This window comes from Notamacropus eugenii, chromosome 4 (genome assembly GCF_028372415.1).
Source record: "Notamacropus eugenii isolate mMacEug1 chromosome 4, mMacEug1.pri_v2, whole genome shotgun sequence".
Classification (NCBI taxonomy): domain Eukaryota; kingdom Metazoa; phylum Chordata; class Mammalia; order Diprotodontia; family Macropodidae; genus Notamacropus; species Notamacropus eugenii.
This window is the reverse complement of record NC_092875.1, coordinates 107,699,640-107,720,808: the sequence shown is the minus strand read 5'-3', so window position 1 is coordinate 107,720,808 and position 21,169 is coordinate 107,699,640. Positions and strand designations below refer to the sequence as shown.

Below are 21,169 nucleotides of genomic sequence, written 5' to 3'. Positions count from 1 at the left end.
AAAATGTGTCAAAATTCTTCTACACTTTCTTCAAAGCCACTAATCGAACTTTAACACCCTTAATTAATTGTTAAAGGTCCACTCAGGGTGTGAGCCACTCAAAGTCATACATATTTTACAAAGTACAAAGTGACACTCAAAATGCAAAAGGGATCCAACCCTTCACATTCTGCAATCTCATCAAGTGGTCTGGAGGAACCAAACTGATCAGGAGTCCCATGATCAACTCTCTACAGCTATATTACCATATGTTACACCAGAAAGGCTCATCATTTCTGTAAGCAAATCCAAGAACAGTTCTAGAATGCTGTAGAAGATGTAATTACAATATTCATATATATATGTGTGTGTGTTTGCATATAGTCATTTACAGCACATATACTATATATATATTCGAGATAGAAAATGTCCTAGTTAAAAGAACATCATAAATGTACATAAAGAATCAAATAGCATAAAGTAAACAAACTCTCAAGAACAAAAAACAAATGTGAAAAACAGCTCTGATGTCAAGAAAAGATAAAATTATGAAAATGAAACAAGATAATAAGATTTTCCAATTACAAACAACTACCTAAGGGTGAATTAGGCATTTCTGGAAGCCAAATCAAGGAAATATTTCAAGGAAATAAGGTATTATTTTAGGCCACCAAAGGAAGAATTTATTAATTGTATCTAATGAGCATATAGAATGTCTAAGTCAGTCTTGGGGTACAGTGTCCACATTCAGGGAATATGATTCAAGTCATAGTAACTGTGATAATGACACATTTCCATTATCATTTATTTTAGTCATATAGCTTTCCTAATTCAGAAAATTAGGAAATTTTCTACATGACTCCAGAGAGGAGATTAGAAACAATGAGTGAAATTTAGGCAAATTAGATTGGATGAAAAGGAAAAAATCCTGAACAATTATAGCTGCCCCAATGTAGAATGCCCTGCCTTGGAAAATTAGTGGTTTCCTCCTCTTTGGAGGGTCTTCAAGTTGAGACTGATGACTAATCAGGGATCTCATAGAAAAATTCCTGACCAGGTCAAAGGATTAGATGCAACATGTCCAAAACTGAACTGATTATGTTTCTTCTTAATAGAGAAAATCATAACTTTTTTTGTGTCCTGAATCACTCTGGACATCTAATAAAACTATGGACCTCTTCTCAAGCTAGTATTTTTATATGCATGGGGCAATTCATGGATTATGAAAGAAACCAATTATATTGAAATAGTTATCAATTTTTTAAATCAAGAATCTTTAGCTTAAGAGGAAAAATAATGAATTCAGTGTTCAGGTGTTTGTAGCACCTGTTCTGTGGCTACTTTCCTTATCTCCCATTCACATTGTTGGTCCAGTACCCGAGAAGGTATCTAACTGCATCCCATTGAGTTATAGGGGTAGCATGAGTATTTTGTTACAATGAACCTAAATAACTAAAATAAAATCTATTTGCTGTCTTTGAAACTTTTAGGGTTTTCTGCAATATACCAAGGCATAAATTTAAAAATATTTATGTTCCTATCCATATCATATAAAATTCTTATAAGAAATATGTTAATTATATCCTTTAGCTTAAATTTCTATAACTATAAAATGAGGGAGGGACTATTTGATGTTCAAGGGAAAGAAGATCAGCTGGATTTAAAGCCCAACTCTGATTCTTACTATCTGTATCACTTAACCTCTGTAATCCTCAATTTCTTCATTTATAAGATGAAGGGATTAGACTAGATGGTCTCTGAAGTCCCTTCCAGCTCTAAATGTATGATCCTATAGTCCTATATATCAGAACTCTTTTTCAGTTCTAATTTTCTATCATTCTAATTCAATAGCATTAAACATGAGAACATGAGTTTCTTTAGGTAATATGATACTCAGTATCAGAGGATTCACAGGGGCAGAGATTCAGGGTGAGAAGGAAACTTAGAGATCTGGTCCAAACCACTCTTTACACAAATGAGAAAATTAAGGTGCAAAAAGTTTAAGTGGATTGTTCAAGTTCACACACCTGTCTATTTCAATGCAGGGTTCTGAACTGAGGCCTTGTATGCCTTCATTTTAATCACTATTTCTTCATAAAGCTGAAGATTTTAAAGACTATCTTTGTCTGAAATCAGTTCATTACAGACCTTTGGCATGGTGATCATCAGGTGTCCAGTTGTCTGAGATCTTTTAGCAAGACTACTATCAGGTTTCACTTCGGCAGGAAGTACAAGTTGAAATGCCTGAAAACAAACCAAGAGTAAAAGAGTGATGCAGAGAGTAAATGGGTGATTTACTTTGATAGATATCTCCAAAGTTTCCCTCTCAGATATGTGTGTGTGTGTGTATACAGACATATAAAAATAATTTTTTACTCACTTAAGAAACCTACACATAAAAAAATATCTCTAAGCCTGTATCCCTTTGTACAGCTGGTCTTGACCGTAACAATCAGGTATTTTGATTTATCTGGTTGCTTTTTTAGATTGTCAAACATTAGTTTAAGTATTTAAACAGAGTCTCTAACTATACACATAAGCGTTTCATAGCTAAATCCTACCCATAACACATATTAAAATCTGATAGTTCAATACTTGAAGTTTCTGTGATTTCTTCAGTGTGAATATACTCACCAACAACTTAGATTGCAACCCTTTAGCATTTATTCAGTGTGTGTTTCTGTGGTTCTCCTAAATTCATCACTCTGTGGCTAACCTGCTGATGAGTTTCTCTAAAAGTTGGTGTGCTGGTCCTTGCATGACAGACATATTATTCATGAGTTATGGGTTGAACTAGAGGGATGTTAAGGTCCTTTCAACTCTGAAAGGCTGTGTGATTCTGTGCTCTATCATGGGACTACAGACAAAGTCTTTCTAGGTTGGGAGGACTGGACAAAGCTTGAGCTCCACTGGAATAACTTTCCAGAACCTAGGATCTCCTCCAAGCTATGCTGAGACCTTAGAGTATTATTTAAAAGACTTATTGAGGGAGTGGGCAGAACTAAGATGGCAGAGTAGAGGAAGCATTACAGCCAAGTTCTCCCTATATTCCATCCAAATAACTTTAAAATAACACCTCAAATCAAATTATGGGTGGCAGAGCCAACAAAAGGTCAAGATAATTCCAAAGGACCCATGATGAAAAATGCTATCAATTTCCAGAAAGAAAATTGATGAACTATAACTGAAGATTCAAGCATTCATTTTTCACTTTCTTAATTTTTATTGCTTTTTTTTGGTTTCACTTTCATTGTGACTAATATGGAGATACATTTTGCATGACTTCACATGTATAGTTAATTTCATATTGTTTGCCTTTCCAGTGCATAGGGGAGGGGCTGGAAGCAGGGAAAGAAATGCAAAATTTAAAAAAAAAAGAATGTTAAAAATGTTTTTTTAAAAAAGAAACATATTATTGGCTAAAAATGATTTTTAAAAGATGCTTTCTATAAATAAAAATGATAAAAAGATGCTTTCTATACATTAAAACCAAAACATGAAAGGGATTGCATTATTTAACTTAAAACAAATTACTTCAAATTCTTTTTACGCAAAATTCAAATGTCAACATTATCATAGTACAAAGTCAATATGTAGACATATTTAAAGAGATTACGAAGCTCCACAATTTTTAGCAGCCACTAATTGTAACTGCCAGTGTAATAAACATTGGTTTCCTAAATAACTATAGTGTTAACTTGGTTAACAATTTTTCTAATTTAACTAAAGTTATCTAAGGGCAACATCATTTCTCTAAAACTAAGCATACTTTATTTAAGGATTTGAATTTTTGAACTTACATTTTCTTTTCCTATAGCATCAATGTGATATTCACAGCACCTAGAGTAGCCATGAATATCCCAGTGCAATTCTGAATCGCAAAATACAACAGACATGGAAGAAAGAACCAAAACCTTTATTCAGATACCAGAAAGCCAAATCCATCATAGCAACAAAAATCTATAAACAATAACAATGCAGAGAACAGCACTAGGCCCAAGCCTTCCCCCTGCTAGGCTTCCCACAAACCAGCTCCATCAAAGAAATCACAAACAGGCTTCCCTTAAACAAAATGCCTTTCTCACATTCACAAACTGCTGTGGGTTTGCCTGCATCCTTCAGTTCTGACTGCTCTCTCACTAATTTCTACTCAGTTCTGCTCTACCACTACCTCTTCTTGTTCTACCAGTTCAGCAAACTCCTCCCACCACAGGTTCCATGTGACTCAGACTAAGGTGACTCAGGCTTCCATATGACCCAGGCAGGTCAGATGGACCTATTAATGAATGGGAAAGATCTCCCCATTTAAATTACCATTACATTCCCCCAAAACCCTATTTCCAAACCACTAGCAGTCACCCCACATATTCAATCTCGTATATTCCTATCTTCAAAACATTTCTTATATATGTTTCTTTCTCTTGAATCACATAGGCATCACCCTGGTGCAGACCCTCATCAATTCATGCTTAGACTTTTGCCACAGCCTTTTGGTTGGTCTCCCAGCCTCAAGATCCTCCCTATTCAAATGCGTCCTCGGCTGCCAAAGCCATCTTTCTTTAAGGTGTAGGTCCAACCATGTCACCCTCCTATCCCCTTAAAACTCCACTGGCTCCTTATTACCACCATAATCAAATATAAAGTCCTCTCCATTTAGCACCCGAAACCATTCACAACCTGGTCACTTCCTAACTTTTTAGTCTTCTTATTCTTTACTCCCCTTCATGTACTCTGTGATATTGCTACGATGGTTTTTTTGCTATTACTTGTACATGACACTGCCTCCTCACTGTCTTTTCATTTACTGTCCCCCATGCCCAAATGTTCTCCCTCCTTACCTATACCTCCTGACTTTCCTGGCTTCCCTCAAGACTCAGCTCAAATTCCTTCTTATGAAAGAAACCTTTCTATGTCTCCTTCCCCTAACCCCCTGCAAGTTATCTTGTAAATACAATATCTGTATTCTTTCTCAGCTATTAGAATGTAAGCTTCTTGAGGACAGAGGCTGTGTTTGCCTTTCTTTATATCCCCAGTACTTAGCAATGCCTGGTATACAATAAGGGCTTAATAAGTGCTTGATGACTGACTAGATGATCATACTATTATGCAAATTTATACCTACCTTCCCCTTGACCATTACTCTAACATAAGTTGGCTGCACATCGACATCAATTAGAGAAGTATCCATGAACCTATAGGATTAAATGTATCAAAAGGTTGTAGTTCTTATAAAAACATAAGCGTATAGAAATGTTAATCCAGATATTCATATGTAAATTTAAATTAAGTAAATTCAATTCTATTCAACTAAATAAATGTTACATTAGTACCATATTCAATTTTTATTGTGGTGACCAATTCTCAAAAATTAAGTCTCAAGTCAAAGTTCTAGGAAAACTTCAGGTTGAAAGGAGTTCTATTTAATAGTAACTCCAGTTTTAGAGCCATTGGCATATTTGTATTTTATCTTTTTATCTCCAAATAAATGATATCTGTAACAACAAAGGTAAGTTTTTATTATATGAATATACTGTTTTATATCCCTTCACCCTGAAATGAGGTCTTCCAGTGAGTCTGCTAGTTCTACCACTTTTCAGCCAGTCACCTTGTATATAATTAATAGCAGATTATTCAACATTGCTTAAACACAGTCAATAGAGGGGCTTCTTGTACTATATATAAAGTAATACCTAGCAGAATGAGCATGAAGTAGGAAGGTCGGATCTCCCAAACTGTTTATATGACAAAGTTAGAATTTTATTGAATAGGCTAAAACATTTATATAGATATATAAGGTCTGAGTGATTGCTTTACTCATGTATCTCATAAATGTCCAATCAATCTCATAGGTATTAGATTAAGGGTGGAAAGTCCTTCAAACTATAGTGCTGTTGCACAAGAATTGTGTTGAGAAAGGCCAAGAGAATTTGGACATGCCCCCACAAGAATCTATAACTATCAAGCAATTTGAAAAGGGATGGACATGAGGAGTTTGAGCAAGTATGGCATTACCTTGGGGAACAAAGGTAGAAGTGAATGGTGGCACAGAAAGGAGATACCAAGGACAGTCATTGACTAAATAGGCATCTCACATGAGATGCGGGTTGAGGAAGTCCCAAGGAAAGGTCAGCTCTTTCCCCAATTTTACGTTCTAGTACCTGAACACATGCATAAACTATATTGTAATCTTCTTTCATTACCCAAATATTTCTGGTAAACTGAGTTTTGCTTCAACCACAAAGAAACCACGATCAACTTTAAATTTATATATATAAATCTAAGTTAGAGAGCCCAACCTTTGACTAAATATTGGGAATTTTTTTAACAACTGTGACTAAACTTATACCTTTTCCTCTAACATAAATTCCCTAAAGCTAAAACCATCACCTCCTAGGCCTAAAACTTGGGTAATTATTTTAATGGTGATGTTGCTATTATTGCTATTCAGTCAATCTGCCATGTCTGACTTGTTGAAACCCCATAGACCACAGCAGCCAATGAGTAGCTTGCCATTTCCTTCTCTAGGGAATTAAGGCAAACAGAAATTAAGTGACTTGTAAGTGTCTGAGGCTGGATTTTAATTCAGGTCTTCCTTCCCTAGGCCAAGCACTCTATCCACTGAAACATCTAGCTTCCTTTCAATAGTATTACTTATGGCCAAATGCTTTTCTGCAATTTTATTGTATTAATAAAAATTATATTAGAAAATTCAGTACAGATGAATAAAAATATGAATAACAAAAAGGTAAGAAAGAAATTATGCTAATTTAAACACATTTTTAATGTAATATTGATCACTGGAATGATAATTTTAATTTCATTTTATTATTTTGATGAAAATGCATCTTAATTCAATTCTTTCAACCTTAAGAATTTCTCGCAAGGCAGCTTGTCCTAATTCCAAGTGCATGAGCCTCGGAGACCTGAGTTCAAGTCTTGCCTCCAACACTTACTATGTCACAGTGGCTCTTCACTTCCCTGAGCCTTATTTTCTTCATCCACAAAATGGGGGCAATAATACTTCTATGACCTAAGGCTGTTGTGAGGAAAGTACTTCATAATTAAAGCAATGTAAATTCAAGATATTCTTACTATTTACATTATATATCTGATTACTCCAAGATGGCCTAATGAAGCTAAGCCCAAAAGTCAACACACACAATGACTAAAACTATGTAAATGAAGACCACACCAAAACGTAACAGAAATTAAGCTAAATGGTTGCTGCTGATTCCAAATTATTAAAGTAAAAGCCTTCCTCAGTTCATCACCAAGAAAATGAGGCTAATAATGCCTGTAGTACCTGGTTTTCTGAGTTTTTGTGAAGCTTGAGTGAGATGATATGCACAAAGCCTTTTGAAAACAAAAGCCACTAATTTTTATTGTTCCTTTTGTTAACAAATGGTGAGCTACAACGATGAAAAGTGACATCTATTTTCAGTCACAACCACTCAAGCAGGAAAGAGCAGTTTTCTTATTATGAGGGAATATACTTTGTAGAGAGCTTGTTTGTTGGAATGTGTCTGTTACATCAAAACAAAATGTTATGATAAAATGATAAGTAAATCACATGGCAAGAAAAAATATTCAGCAAAAAGATATTCAGATTAAGTTCAAGAGGGCTGACCTAAGCTAAACCAGAGGTGTCAAGCACACAGCCTGCAATGTTCCCAAGTGTGGTCCAAACCTGACTAAATTATAATTGAAAATGCTTCTAAAAATAAATAAAAACTACATTAGAAGACAAATAATACTAATATGTGGTTTTCAATACGCAGCCCAGAAGGATCTTTGTGTGTTTCTATTTGAACTAAGATCCCAATGAGCTAAACCACATCTCATTAAGTTTTCTGACCACATATGTAGGTGCTCCATGATTCACAATGATGCCCCACCAAAACATCAAGGCCTCCCAGTTCTAATGAACTTGCTTTATTTCTATGACCTAGATTGATGTGGCAGTCCAAAACATTAATGTGATCTTAGGCTGCATTTAAGTGTCTAAAAAAAAACGGAGATAATTGTTACACTGTCCTCTGCTCTGGTCCAAACACACTTGAAGTATAATGTTTAGTCTGTGGCATCACAGTTTACGAAGGATATGTACGGTTGGGAGAATGACAAATGGCTGTGACTAGAAAGGTGGAAGGCCTCAAAATCATTCTGTATGAAGACTGGTTAACAGGGGATATTTAGCTTGGAGGACAGAAGACTTAACTAAGATATGAAAATTATCTTTGAATATCTGAAAGATTGTCACCTGTAAGAGGAATTAAATATTGTCTTTGGACACAGAAATCAGCAGAATTTGTAGAGAAGCATATTAGGCTTGATAAAACGAAGCAATCCCTAACAACGTTAACCAAAAATGAAATGGAATGTCTCAGGAGATAGATTATTCTCTCTCATTAAAAAGCAAAGGTTGGAAGACCACTTGTTGGATATGTTACGTGGATTCTTGTTCAAGCCTGGATTGGACTAAATGATTCATGTTATAAAACTGGTCACAACCAGTACTCTCAGAATCAGATTGATACTAAATGTATCAATCTCCATAATCTCCCTTTTGGAATGTCTAATCCTGAGGTTTTAGCCTCTAACTGTGAATCACTGGGAGGGCTACCTATCACAAAGGAATGACACATTTTCTTTTTCACTTAGGCATGAGAATAAATAAAATCACATTTGTAAGTTAAGCAGCAACACCATAGAAAACAATAAAATACTTTTACCTATATACAGCAAGATCCAGGACAATTTGATTATTTTCTTCATCATCTTTCAAAGAAAAGTCAAGCCTAGTAGAAATAGAAAATAGAAAAAGAAACAGTTTATCCAGGAACAAACGGATAGATAAAAGCCTTACCACAGTATATTTAAAAGCAAAGCAGGATACACTACAAAAATTTTTATTAATGTGAGCATTTAGATATTTGAATAACAATATTCCTCTTTTATTTCCAAAACTCCACCAGAATCAAGCAAAATACTGAAAATTAAGTTGGATTTATCTATTTTTTTTAACATAAAATTCATGGTAAGTTACAGATATTTTTAACACTGGTGCAGAAATAGAGACATCTGGTGGTTGAAACTTTTCTTTTTTTATCCTGTTAATCTAATTTTTACTGTAGAAATCTAGAAGGTTAAGATTTGTTTGTGTATAAACAGATGCCTTATTAGGCAGAATTTTCATATTCTGATTTTTAAAATCTAGATATCATCCTATAGGTTTTACACACAAAAGATATAAAAACTCAGATCAACACAATGACCAATATGAATATAGGGGACCATGATGAAATACCACCTGATATATCAGGGATGGATTCAAGAAAACATTAAGATATATATTTTTGGTAGTGACAATGTGAGACTTTAGGGTTTTGTTTGACTGTATAATACTTAAAAGAAATGTTTTTTTTTTTAATTTTTTAACTTCAAGGGGGAAAGGAAAGAAAAAGAGAAAATATTTTGTTAATTGAAAATAAATTAATTTGGTCATGTGAGCAACTAGACAAATGTCTGTGATCCCCATGACTTCTCAATCTTCTCCAAAAGAAATTATCTGCCAAAAAAACAATGTCTGGTATTTCTACAGTATAGGACACTCAGATCCCAAAAGAAGGCAAATAAACAAAAAAATGACAACACAAAAAAATGACAACACAACACTCACTGACCCTGAGGTCACTCAGTACTCCTCTCCAACCTTCCATGCTACCAGCAGTGAGATCCCACTAGCAGACATACTACAAAAGCTTACATCGAAACCCACTATTTACTCAAGCCTTGAAAGTCAGCTTGGCTACAGCCCTTAGGGAGCAAAAACCCGCTGGGGGCTAAAAATTGGAAGTACCAATGCAGCAAAGATCTGAACTACCAGTGCTGAGATAAACAGATTCTGAATTGCCTGTGCCAGGCCAGAAAACTGAAGAACAAAAGGAGCGGGACAGTTCCCTAGGACAGAACATAGTATACTGCAGAGTATATGTAGCACTCTATCAAGACTGAGGGAAAGAGTACAGCACCAAGTAGGGGGACCATTCTGACCACCCAATAATCACTTGGGACAAAGAACTAGACTGGTAAAATGCCTACTGTGGTAGAAGACCAAGATTCTTTGAGATTTAGCCTCCAATGAAATCACAGTCAAAAAGGAGGAAGTCAGAAAGCAAGTGATAAGGAAAATAAATGCGATGCGGGTGCTGGGGGGTCGGGGGTGAGGAGGCTGGAATTGAAAGTACCAAAATTTCAGGAAGAAGAAAAGAGGTTCTCCAGATCTAGTAAATGAGTTCAGTAAAAACTGCAAAATAAAGGTAAATGATCCAACACTTGATGAGACAGAGAACCCACAGGAATGTGAGGAGAATATGTAACCATAACACTATTCCTGAGTGGCTTAAAACATAACTGAGAATTATGAGAGTAGAAATTATGTTCTGCACAGAAAAACAATGAACTGAAGAGAAAAACTTGAATTTGCAAGGAGCCCCCCCCCAAAAAAAAGATGAAACAAGAGATTGGAAATGCAAGTACACAGAAGTTAAGGGTAAACTAAAAGAAGATAATTAAAAAAGAAAGACCATTAAAAGAAAATATGCACACTATGTAAGCAAAATGTATTATACTCGAAGACAGGCTGCATAGAGAAAACCTAAGGATCATAGGTCTCCTAGAAGAACATGTCAGGAAAAGATAAAAGGATATGAGGACCTTAGACTAGATGAGGTCTGGGGGTTTTAATGCCTGAAAAGTCTTCTTTTCCTGAAAATACAGGCAAATGTAGAAAAAAGAGTAAACAAGGGAGGATAAAAATTAGTGGTGGACTGTATAATCAGAAACATAGTGGGGAGGTGTCCTCTCTCCCCTGCAATAACTGGCATTGTTCTGAAGTGAGATACAATGGAGAAGAAGAATTCATGGGGCAAGATCTACAAGGCAGTGAAAGAAAGCACCTAGAAAGAAAGCACTCAGGAGAGCCTAAAATGGATGCCTTGCAAGCTTTGGATACCTGAAGAATGCAGAGAAAAGAGAGATTTATAAGGGTCATGAATCAGAAGCTGAAAGAGAGGAAGGATAATAAAAGAGCGAGAAAAATCATTTTTGGAAAGGGGGACAAAAAACAAAAGTCCAAACTAAGGCACAGGACTAACTAAAGGGGAGGAGGGGGAGGCAGAATCTACCTGACTACTTTCCCTCTCTACTTGAGAGGAAAAAAAGAGGGGAAAGAAGTATATAATCAGATAAAAGGAGTTGGGAACAAAGGACTAATAAATAAAACCCTAAAGGAAAGGGTTACCAAGAAGAAGGGATCATGGGTGAGAGGAAGAGAGCCAGTGAGAACAGTGCCCCTTTAAAAAAAAAAAATTAAAATAACTGAAGAAACATAATACTGTTTTTACCTCACAAGAGCAAACTTGAATTTGAAAAATTTTTGCAGACAACATTAATGTATCTAGGTTAAGAAGGGAAAAATAATAAGGATAATAAGGAAAATAAATCAAATTTTTCTGATAATGGTTTAGTATACAAGATATATACAAACAATTAAGAAATACAGTTAAGACTAATAAACTCTCCAAAAGGAAAAAAATGGTCAAAGGATATGAACAGTTCTCAAAAGAATAATGAGTAATCACAGTCACGAGAAAAGACACTCCAAATCACTAATAATAAGAGAGATGCAAATCAAAACAATGCTAAGGCTTTACTTCACATGCTGAAAATTGACAAAAGGACAAAAATGGCAACAGTCAATGCTGCAGAGGTTGTGCAGACATAGCCACACTAGTATACTGTTGGGTGGAGCTATTTCATTTTGTAAAGCAGTTTGGAATTCTGCAAATAAAGTGACTGAAGTGCCCATATCCTTTGAACCTGAGATTCCATTTACTGAGCTTATAAACCAAGGAAGACATTAGTAAGAAAAACATCTCCATATACTTAAAAATATTTGTAAGTAGAACTTTTTTTTGTGATAGCTACAAAGAAGAAACAAAGCAGATACCCATCATTTGGGAAACAGATTAACACACTGTGGTACACAAATGTAATAGCATATTATATGCTGTAAGAAATGATATGTGATGAACACATAGAAACATGGAAAGACCTACATGAACTGATGCATAGTGAAATAAGCAAAGTCATAAAAATAATATACACAGTAAATACAACAAAAGAAATGGAAATGACACACCAAAAAGTCAAAAGTAAATATAACAAAATTAAAAAGAACAAGCGAAACTCAAATGAAGAGATATGAGAAGACATCCCCAACCCATCTATTAGTGGAGGTGGCAGGTCCACAGGTATTACATACTGAACATGTCTTGGGAATTTTTCCACATATTGATCAGTTGTACTAAGGCTTTTTTCCTCTTCAAAAAATATTTATTATATCTGGAAGGGGTAGGGGTAGGAATACATGGGATACTATGGTGATTTAAAAATAGAAAATCTCAATAAGAACTTATCTTTTTTAAATATACAAATTTATTTTTAATGTGTAGACAGAATTCTTGTTAATAAAAATTTTCATAATTTTCCCTTTGGTAGCTAACATTCCTTAGATTTTATATACTAAATTTCTTAAACCTCAAAAACAGACATAGGGAATTATCTTTCCAACATTTTCCTGGATTTATTGTTCTCCTTTTATCACTAGCCTTTTAATCTCCATGCTATGAAATTTTCTTCCACTAAACTTTTGTGTTTTGTGTTTTACCAATCTGGGATTTCATCAGCAGAGTGAGCTCCTGGAGAGGAATACCCCTCCCCCCAGAAGCCTGAAACTTTCTCAGCAGCTGCTCAAAAACTACCTGGAGAACTGGGAGGGTAAGTGACCTAGCCAGCAACATACGGCCACTATGTGTCAGAAGTGAGACACAAACCCAGGTCTTACAGACTCCTAAATTACACACTAAATATATTTTTCTTTAAATAAAATGTGTTTTGTTTATAATTCATATAATTCTCCAAAGTACATTCCATATGAAATTAAGGTATATGAAATTAATTTTACAAATTTACAAAATGTATATGAAAGTAGTTTACAGTGACCTCTACAGATAAATATGAACATTATACATGTCAGCATAAAGAATAGGATTTTATTATATATGTGCACATAGTCAATTTGTGTTATAAAGAAATGATGTGTAATTTAGATAACAAGTTTGCATAAAAAAACAATTTAATTCAATTAAATATACATCTCAGTGTCCTAAGTACTATTATTCTAGCTGCTAGGAATATATACAAAACTTAAAGAAGACATGGCTCCTTCCATCATTGAGCTTACAGTATAGTAAACGGTATAAGAAACACAAACACATAAATATAACAAACAGTTATGCATGCTACGTACACTAGAAAGATGTGAAACAAAGTGCTATGTAAGGTTTCAGGATAAATAAGTTATCATTAATAATGGGGATGAGGCTTGCTCTGATGAAGGAGGTGCCATCTGGTTTGGGCTTTGAAGAAAAGGAATAAATTCAGTAAGAAAATTGAGGGGGGGCAGGGAAAGACAAGTCACACATAATGAATAGTGTAAGCAAAGGCTTATGGGTGAGAGAGTTCCAACTACATCCACATACAGAGAGATAGTGGCCCAGTTGCAACATAGGATAGAAAGTAATATAAAATAAGGCTTAAGATGAAAAGTGGTACCAGACTGTGGATGGCGATGGAATCTGAACTTGATTCTGTGAGCAACGTATTAGGTGTATTAGGTGTATATTAGGGTGTATTTGAGATTTTCAAGCCTAGGAGTATCCATTCATAAGGGAAATTAGCATGGCAATGGAATAAAGATGTATTAGAGAAAGGAGAAAGTATAATTTGAAGTCTTTTAACAATGAAAATAAATAATCCAAGAGCTTTTGGCAGATATTGTAAGAGTGTAATAACAAAAGGATACTGAATTGAATCAGAAAAACAGAACACAAAGACATTTCTGAAGGAAAATATGTCATCGATGAAGCATTATTTTAAACTACAACAATAGCTATCCAAAGCATAACACAAAACAACGACCAAAATGATCTCTCAAGGCGGTAACGGAACGGATGCACCCACTGCCACAAGAGAAGGAATTCACAATTTCATTTATATTATTCATGGTTTATGAAATTTAAGCAAAAAAAGTCAAGATGAATTAGAAAAATTTTATCTATTTATAATTCACAGGAACTGTTAAACATATAAGTTTTTTTTTTTTAATTCAGCCTGTACATAGCTTGTTTGCACCAGTTGTTTACACGTTGTCTCCCCCATTAGACTCTGAACTCCTTAAAAGCAGGAACTGTCTTGCCTTTCTCATATTCCTGCACTTAGTACAGTGCCTGGCACGTGGCAAGAGATTAAGAAAATGTTTACTGATTGCCTGATAATGGATATTTGATCTCATTGATATAGATACTTCCTCCAGTGACGTTAATAGCTGCTTTTCACATCCTCTTCAACTTCCTAGCTATATCTTCCAGTGAATCCTTCGGCAGGCTGGTGGTTGATCTCCAGGTCTCTTGACATTTCATGGATATCAGTATGGCAGGTAGGCTATCTATGATTATCCTTCAGCTGGCTCCCACACCAACCTACCTCTAGTAGCTCCCTATTGCCTCCAAGATCAAATACAAAATCAAATATTTGGTTTAAAGCCCTTTGCAGCCTGGCCCCTTCATACCTTTTCAGTCTTCTTATAGTTCTTTACCCTCCACATAATCTATGATCTAGTGACTCTGGACACTTTGCTATACTTTAAACAATACACTTCATCGCCCAACTCACTGGCTGCCCCAACACTTGGAATTTTCTCTGTCCTCACCTCTGCCTCCCAGCTTTGACTTTGTTCAGTCCCCAGCTAAAATTTCACCTTCCATTACAAAAGATACATTTCCTGGTCTTCTTTAATATAAATGCTGTTTGACCTAGAGGCTGATAGGCTACCCGAGTCTTCTTACCTTTCATCCAGGTCTTTGGTGGCCAACCAGATAAACGAATTGAGAGATGAGACTTTCCAGAGTCAAACAAGGGTTAGGCTTTATTCAGGGTCTTAATTATGTATCCATATGCAGGATGAGTTCTTCCCCAGGAGAAAGGAACCCTTCTCCTCCCAAGGGGCAAGGATCATACAGCAAGAGGATGGGAGCGGAAGAAGGGAGGGACCCTCTTCCCTCTAAGGGCCCTGCAGCAAGAAGGGGGCCCTCAGGCTTTCCTGTCCCTACTTAAGCTCTCCCAGCAGCATAGTTTGCATGTGAATACCGTGCCTGCTCTCAGCCCCTAGCAGCTAATTAACAACAAGTATGCTCAGACCATGGACCAATCTCAAGGGTGGGATGCTCTCCCTAGCAAGTTTCCCACTGAGAAGAGGTGGAAAGACACAAGATAGCTCGTGTTGCACGCCTCAATCCCTAGCTGTTCCCTGGGGGGGCCTCATGAGAACTCTAAGGTTTAGAAGTCCTCACTTTTACCTGCCTGAGACTGTTCACGTGAAAACTGAGCTTACACCCCCAACAAAGTGCTTTCCCTCTAAGATTGCCTCCAATTTATCCTATGTATATCTCATCTGTACACAGTTTGCATGTAGTCACTCTAATGGTAAATAAAATAGGATCTTTTGCTGTTCATTTTAGTATAATCAAGAAGTATAATACCTCTATTTGAATAGGACTAAGGAGGGTATTCCCCACCCATTGTCAGCCCTGGGAAGATTTATAAGAAGGTCCATGTCTTCTGTTAATGAGGCACTGTTCTCAAAGGATGTGATGCCCTCTGGCTCTAAAAAGTATATAAAGACTCTAAGGGTAAGGTTTTATTTGGGAGGTCTAGTTTTTGTAATAAGATTTGAGAACCAGATGAAGATTGTGGGAAGCTGCTAAGGAGCCCCTTGGCTTTGAGAACCCAGATGTCGTGCTTCTCTCTCTGGTAACTATGGTCAGACAGTTGGGGTCCAACTGTCTGTTGAATTCAGGCTGAGGAAACCATGTCTATTGACTTTTAATTTCTCTGTATTTTCTTTGAAGTTTAGTTGACTCCCTGAATTAAGTGACTGATATATGCGCTTGGTTAAAGGAATCATATGTGTGTACTTGACTGAAGTGACTGTTAACCCCTCAAAACTTGCCTTTCCTTTTATGAATACAGATCTAAGAACCTGTGGTAGCAGGCCCCTCTGTATATGTTGAGGTATTTACTGATGCATTCACCTCCTATTAAATTGTAAGATCTTTAAGAGCAGGGTCTGTTTTTGTTTTTTTCTACATCCCCAGTGCTTAGTAGAGCATCTGGCACATAGTATGACAAAGGGAAAAGAGAAAGAATGCATTGATCACTTCCTGAAACAAAAACTTCAAATGAAAATGTCCCAGAAATAACAAAGCCAAATTCCAGAGTTCCCACTCGAAAAAAAATATTTCAGGCAGCCAGAAAAAAAGTGTTCAAGTACCAAGGGAACAACAGTTAAAATTATAAAAGACCTGGCAGTTTCTACAATAAACAAGATGAGATCATGGAATATAATAATACAAAGGACAAAAGACATGGGCTTACAAGAAAGAACAATTTACACTACAAAGCTGAATATAATCCTACAGGAAAAAAAAAAAAAAGATGGACCTTTAATGGAATAGAGGACTTTGCAGCATTCTTGATGAAAAGACCAGACTTAAGTAGGAACTTTTAAAGACAAACAAGAATCAGAAGAAACCTTGAAAGGTCCACTTATATTATCACAGGAAGGGGCTGGAAGGACATAAAGTATTGACACTTTAATAGAGAAAGAAAAACAAAAGTCCCTTCAGAATATTAATGTTTCCTGAAAATACTAAGGGAATTAATAAGAAAAAAGAGAGAGAGACTTTATCAAGAAAAAAAGAGAAATAGAAAAGAGAGGGAGTAGATTGGTCCTATTCTGAGGGTTTTAAGAGGGAAAGAAAAGTAAGGATAAAGGGAAGAATATAGTAGTGTAGAAAGGAGGAAGAGGAAGGTGAAATTTACGATTTGTCACAATTGAGGTGCATGAGAAGAAGCATATCAAAACTTATACCTGAATCAGCCAGAGGAGGACAATAGTGAGAATAACCATACACGTGCACACATATACACACACACACACACACACACACACACACACACACACGCATGAACACACACACTTCTACACTTGCCAAAAGTTAGGTATAGAAATACAATAAACTCAACAGGGGTTTGTTCAGGCAGGAACAGGGGGTAATAGTTAAGGTGGAGGATAAGCCTAGAGTGGGAATAGTTGCAAGCAAAAACAACTTTCCTGATCCTGAGGGAAATTTTTTTTGAATTTAAGAAATAAAGGAAACAATATGGAAATTAAAAGGGTGACAATCAAATGGTGAATATCTGAACAAGCCATTGTATGTGAAATGAAACATTATTACACAATAATAAATGATGAAATATATGGTGATAGTGGTGGTTATCCTTTGTTCTCAAAGAGGACCACAATGACATCTCCATGATAAAGTGAACTTTCAGTGTGTCCAACTATGGCTGATCAGACCAATATGAGCTTGGAATGCTCTACCACAGGTTGGGCACAGATAGACCCTGTGAATATTTGGGGTGGATAATCCAAATTTGTGCATCCTGTGTTTACTTTGTGCTGTCTCAATTCTGCTTTGCTCAGAGAGCACAGCACCCTTTCTGATGTGGGTAAGCCATGCTGAGCTGTCCTGTCTCAGTGTCACCCATGTCGCACCATAAATTCCAAAGTTCTTGAGAAAGATCTTGATAGTGTCCTTGTTTCACTTCTTCTGACTACCATATGATCACCTGCCCCATGTGAGCTCTCCATAAAACAGTCTTTTTGGCAAGCATACATTTTGCATTCGAACATCGTGGCCAGCCCATCAGAGTTGTGCTCTCTGAAGCATAGTTTGAATGCCTGGCAATTTGGTTCAAGCAAGGATCTCAGTCTCTGGTACCTAATCCTCCTAGCTGATCTTTGGAATCTTACCAAGACAGTTCAAATGGAAGTGATTCAGTTTTCTAGCACAGTGCTGGTAGACTGTCCATGCTTCACAGGCATATAACAATAAGGTCAACACAAGAACTCTGTAGACTTTCAGTTTCATAGTCAGTCTAATACCTCTTTTCTCTCAAACTTTTCTCCACAGCCTCCCTAATGCTGAGCTAGCTCTGGCAATGTGCACGTCAACCTCATTGTTGACATGTACATCCTTGGAAAGTACATTACCAAGGTAAGTGAACTCATCCACAGCATTCAAAACTTCTCCATTTGTTGTAACAGATGGTTCCATGTATGGATGGTATGGTGGTGGCTGATGGAGCACCTGTGCTTTCTTGGTGTTAATTATTAGGCCAAAATTGGCACGGGCAGCAGAAAATTCATCCATACTTTGTTGCACCTCAGCTTCAGAGGCTACATTGAATGCACAATCATCTGCAAACAGAAAATCATACACCAACACTACTTCCACTTTGGTCTTTGTTTGTAGTCATTTCAAATTGAAGAATTTGCCATCAGTACGGTAGCTGACTTTGATGCCTTGTTCATCCTCATTGAACATTTGACAACATGGTTGAAAACATCATGCACATGTTTAGGTATGTATATGTACATGGGTGTATGTGTGTATGTATATATGTGTGTGTGTATATATATATCTCTGTATATATACATATATATATTTATATATATATATATATATATATATATATATCTCTATATATATATCTCTATATATATACACAGACACACTAACAGAGGGCACAGGGTCAGCTGAATATTAAGAGAGAATACCTAAAAAAAAATAAACTACCTAAAAAAATTTTAAAAAATAATGTTGAATGGAATGCACTAGGAGCAAGAGAAAGGGAGAGGTAGAATGTAGCAAATCATCTCATATAAAAGAGGGAAGAAAGAGCTTTTACAATGGAGATGAAGAAGGGGGAGATGAAAGGAAACAATTGAGCTTTACTCTTGTGAGATTTGGCTTAAGGAGGGAATCGCACACACACAATTGGATATGGAAATCTATTTTACCCTGAAGGAAGGCAATGATGGGAAGAGGATAGGAGAGGGAAGGTAACAAAAGGGACAGCAAATTGGGGAAAGGGATAATCAGAAGCAAACACTATTGTGAGAAGACAGGCCAAGGGAGAAAATGGAATAAATGAAGGGCAAGATAGGACAGAGGGAAATGTGGTTAATCTTTTACAACATAACTATTATGGAAGTGCTTTGCATTGTTACACATGTATGACCTATACTGAATTGTTTGTTTTCTCAATGAGGGTGGGTGGGGAGGGAGGGAGAGAATATGCAACTCAAAGCTTTAAGAATTAATGTTAAAAATTGTTTTAGCATGCCACTGAAAATTAAGCTATACAGGCAATGGATTATAGAAATCTATTTTGCCCTACAGCAAAACAGGGGTGAATGGGGATGGAAGAAGTGTGGGTAACAGAAGGGAGGACAGACTGGAGGAAGGGGTGGATGGGGTGCATGCTGTCCTGATGTGGGGGTGGCAAGAGATGGGCAGAAAATTTTGAACTCAAATTCTTTTGGAAGTGAATGTGAAGAACTGAAAAATAAATAATTTTTTTTTTTTAAAAGAAAACAGTGAATTTTTACTTGGGAATATGTGGGAAAAATGACATTTTTTAGAGTTTCCAAACCAGTTAAAATTGACAAATTTATTCACTGCAAAGCAAACCTGTTATTAAAAACAAAGCCATGATTACAAATCCTACTAATTTTATGTCTTTAGGTTACTGTTTTTCTCACTTACTTGGGTTCATTAATATTCAAGACTCGTCCATCTGCAGTGATCAAAGTCCTAGGTGGCTTTTGTTTCTTCTTTTTGTCACTAAAAATAAACAGAGAGAGGTGGGGTAGGATGGAGATGAAAGAATATTCTTGTTTTATTAAAGTAAATGTTAAAGGGTGTAATACCTCTGTGAAACAGTTCATGAAAAATAAATAAAAACTTCTGAATGCCACCAACATTTCAGTATCATAAGTCAAGTTACTATAATCATGTCATCTGTTTGGAATTCAAATCAGAGAAAGATTTCAATGTAGTTATATCTACAGCAATGAGGCAGATTTGCAAAGCAAAGCAATTTGCTGAATGATTCCTATGAAAGAGCTTTGGTTGCTGTACAGTGGTTTTAGTCTTTTCCCAACTCTATGACCCAACCTGGGGTTTTCTTAGCAAGGATCCTGGAGTAGTTTGGCATTTCCTTCTCCTGTTCTTTTCACAGATGAGGAAGGTGAGGTAAACAGAGTTAAATGATTTGATAAAGGCCACACAGGTAGTAAGTGTCTGAGGTCACACTGAACTCAGGTCTTCCTGACTCCAAGTCAAGCGACTTATCCTCTGTGTTACCTAGCTGCCCAAAAGATGACCTTTTCTTGACAAGTCCATATAAATTGGTTTGTCCATGCAAGTGAAGAGGGAAGGGAATGGGTCTAGGTGTTGTATGGGAGGGTCCTCCCTCTTTCCACAGTGTTACAGCTAAAGAATAGCAGCAAAGGGAAAGCCAAAGCTCCTTGCTTGGCCGAGAATGGGACAGGCCTTTTGGAGCCAGCTTTGATCCGCAGTCACTCCCCTTCAAAATCTGACTGCTCAGCCCCCTTCCCTTGTTTGATCCTATTGTCCCAAAGGAGATAGAGAGCAGAGCCCCTTGTTCGAGGAATCCTCATTGCCCTAAGTACACAGACAACCTATTATTTCTTTGACCCAGCCCTAAATAGTCATAAGCTGAGGAAGACACACCAACATATTCTAACACCAAGAGTGAGAAGCCCCCAATTCATATGGTCAGATGGTCCCATGGCTATCCCACATGTGGCATGCTGGGGTGTGTGTGTGTGTGTGCGTGCATGCATGTGCATTCGTGTGTATGCATGTGCGTGCATGTGTGTGTGCATGTGTGTGCGCAATAACTACATGACTAGTCAAAAGAAGGAGGAAAAACAAGATTACCAACCTCAGGTCATGCCTGACATGAGTGAGGGAAAAGTGACAGCTAAAGCAAACCTATGTCAATTTCACAGCTACTACAGATTCAGCTCTGTATATAATCTGAGAGCTGCCTCTCCTCCACACCCTTGCATAGGGGTATGTAGTTTTTATTAAGCATGTAGGGCTGAATGCATACTGAACACCCAAAGGGCTAG

At 36.6% G+C, this 21,169-nt stretch overlaps 1 protein-coding gene across 2 annotated transcripts in view; it reads right to left on the bottom strand.

Moving 5' to 3' along the window:
* DNAAF11 (dynein axonemal assembly factor 11) overlaps nt 1-21,169 on the bottom strand; it is a 104,006-nt gene that overhangs the window by 37,617 nt on the left and 45,220 nt on the right. For both annotated transcript variants that reach the window (XM_072603043.1, XM_072603041.1), the window contains exons 7-10: nt 19,776-19,853; nt 8,712-8,777; nt 5,102-5,171; nt 2,128-2,223 (exon numbers count right to left, since the gene is read on the bottom strand). In XM_072603043.1, coding sequence (XP_072459144.1) covers nt 2,128-2,223; nt 5,102-5,171; nt 8,712-8,777; nt 19,776-19,853 — 310 coding nt within the window. The remainder of the gene's footprint in view (nt 1-2,127; nt 2,224-5,101; nt 5,172-8,711; nt 8,778-19,775; nt 19,854-21,169) is intronic.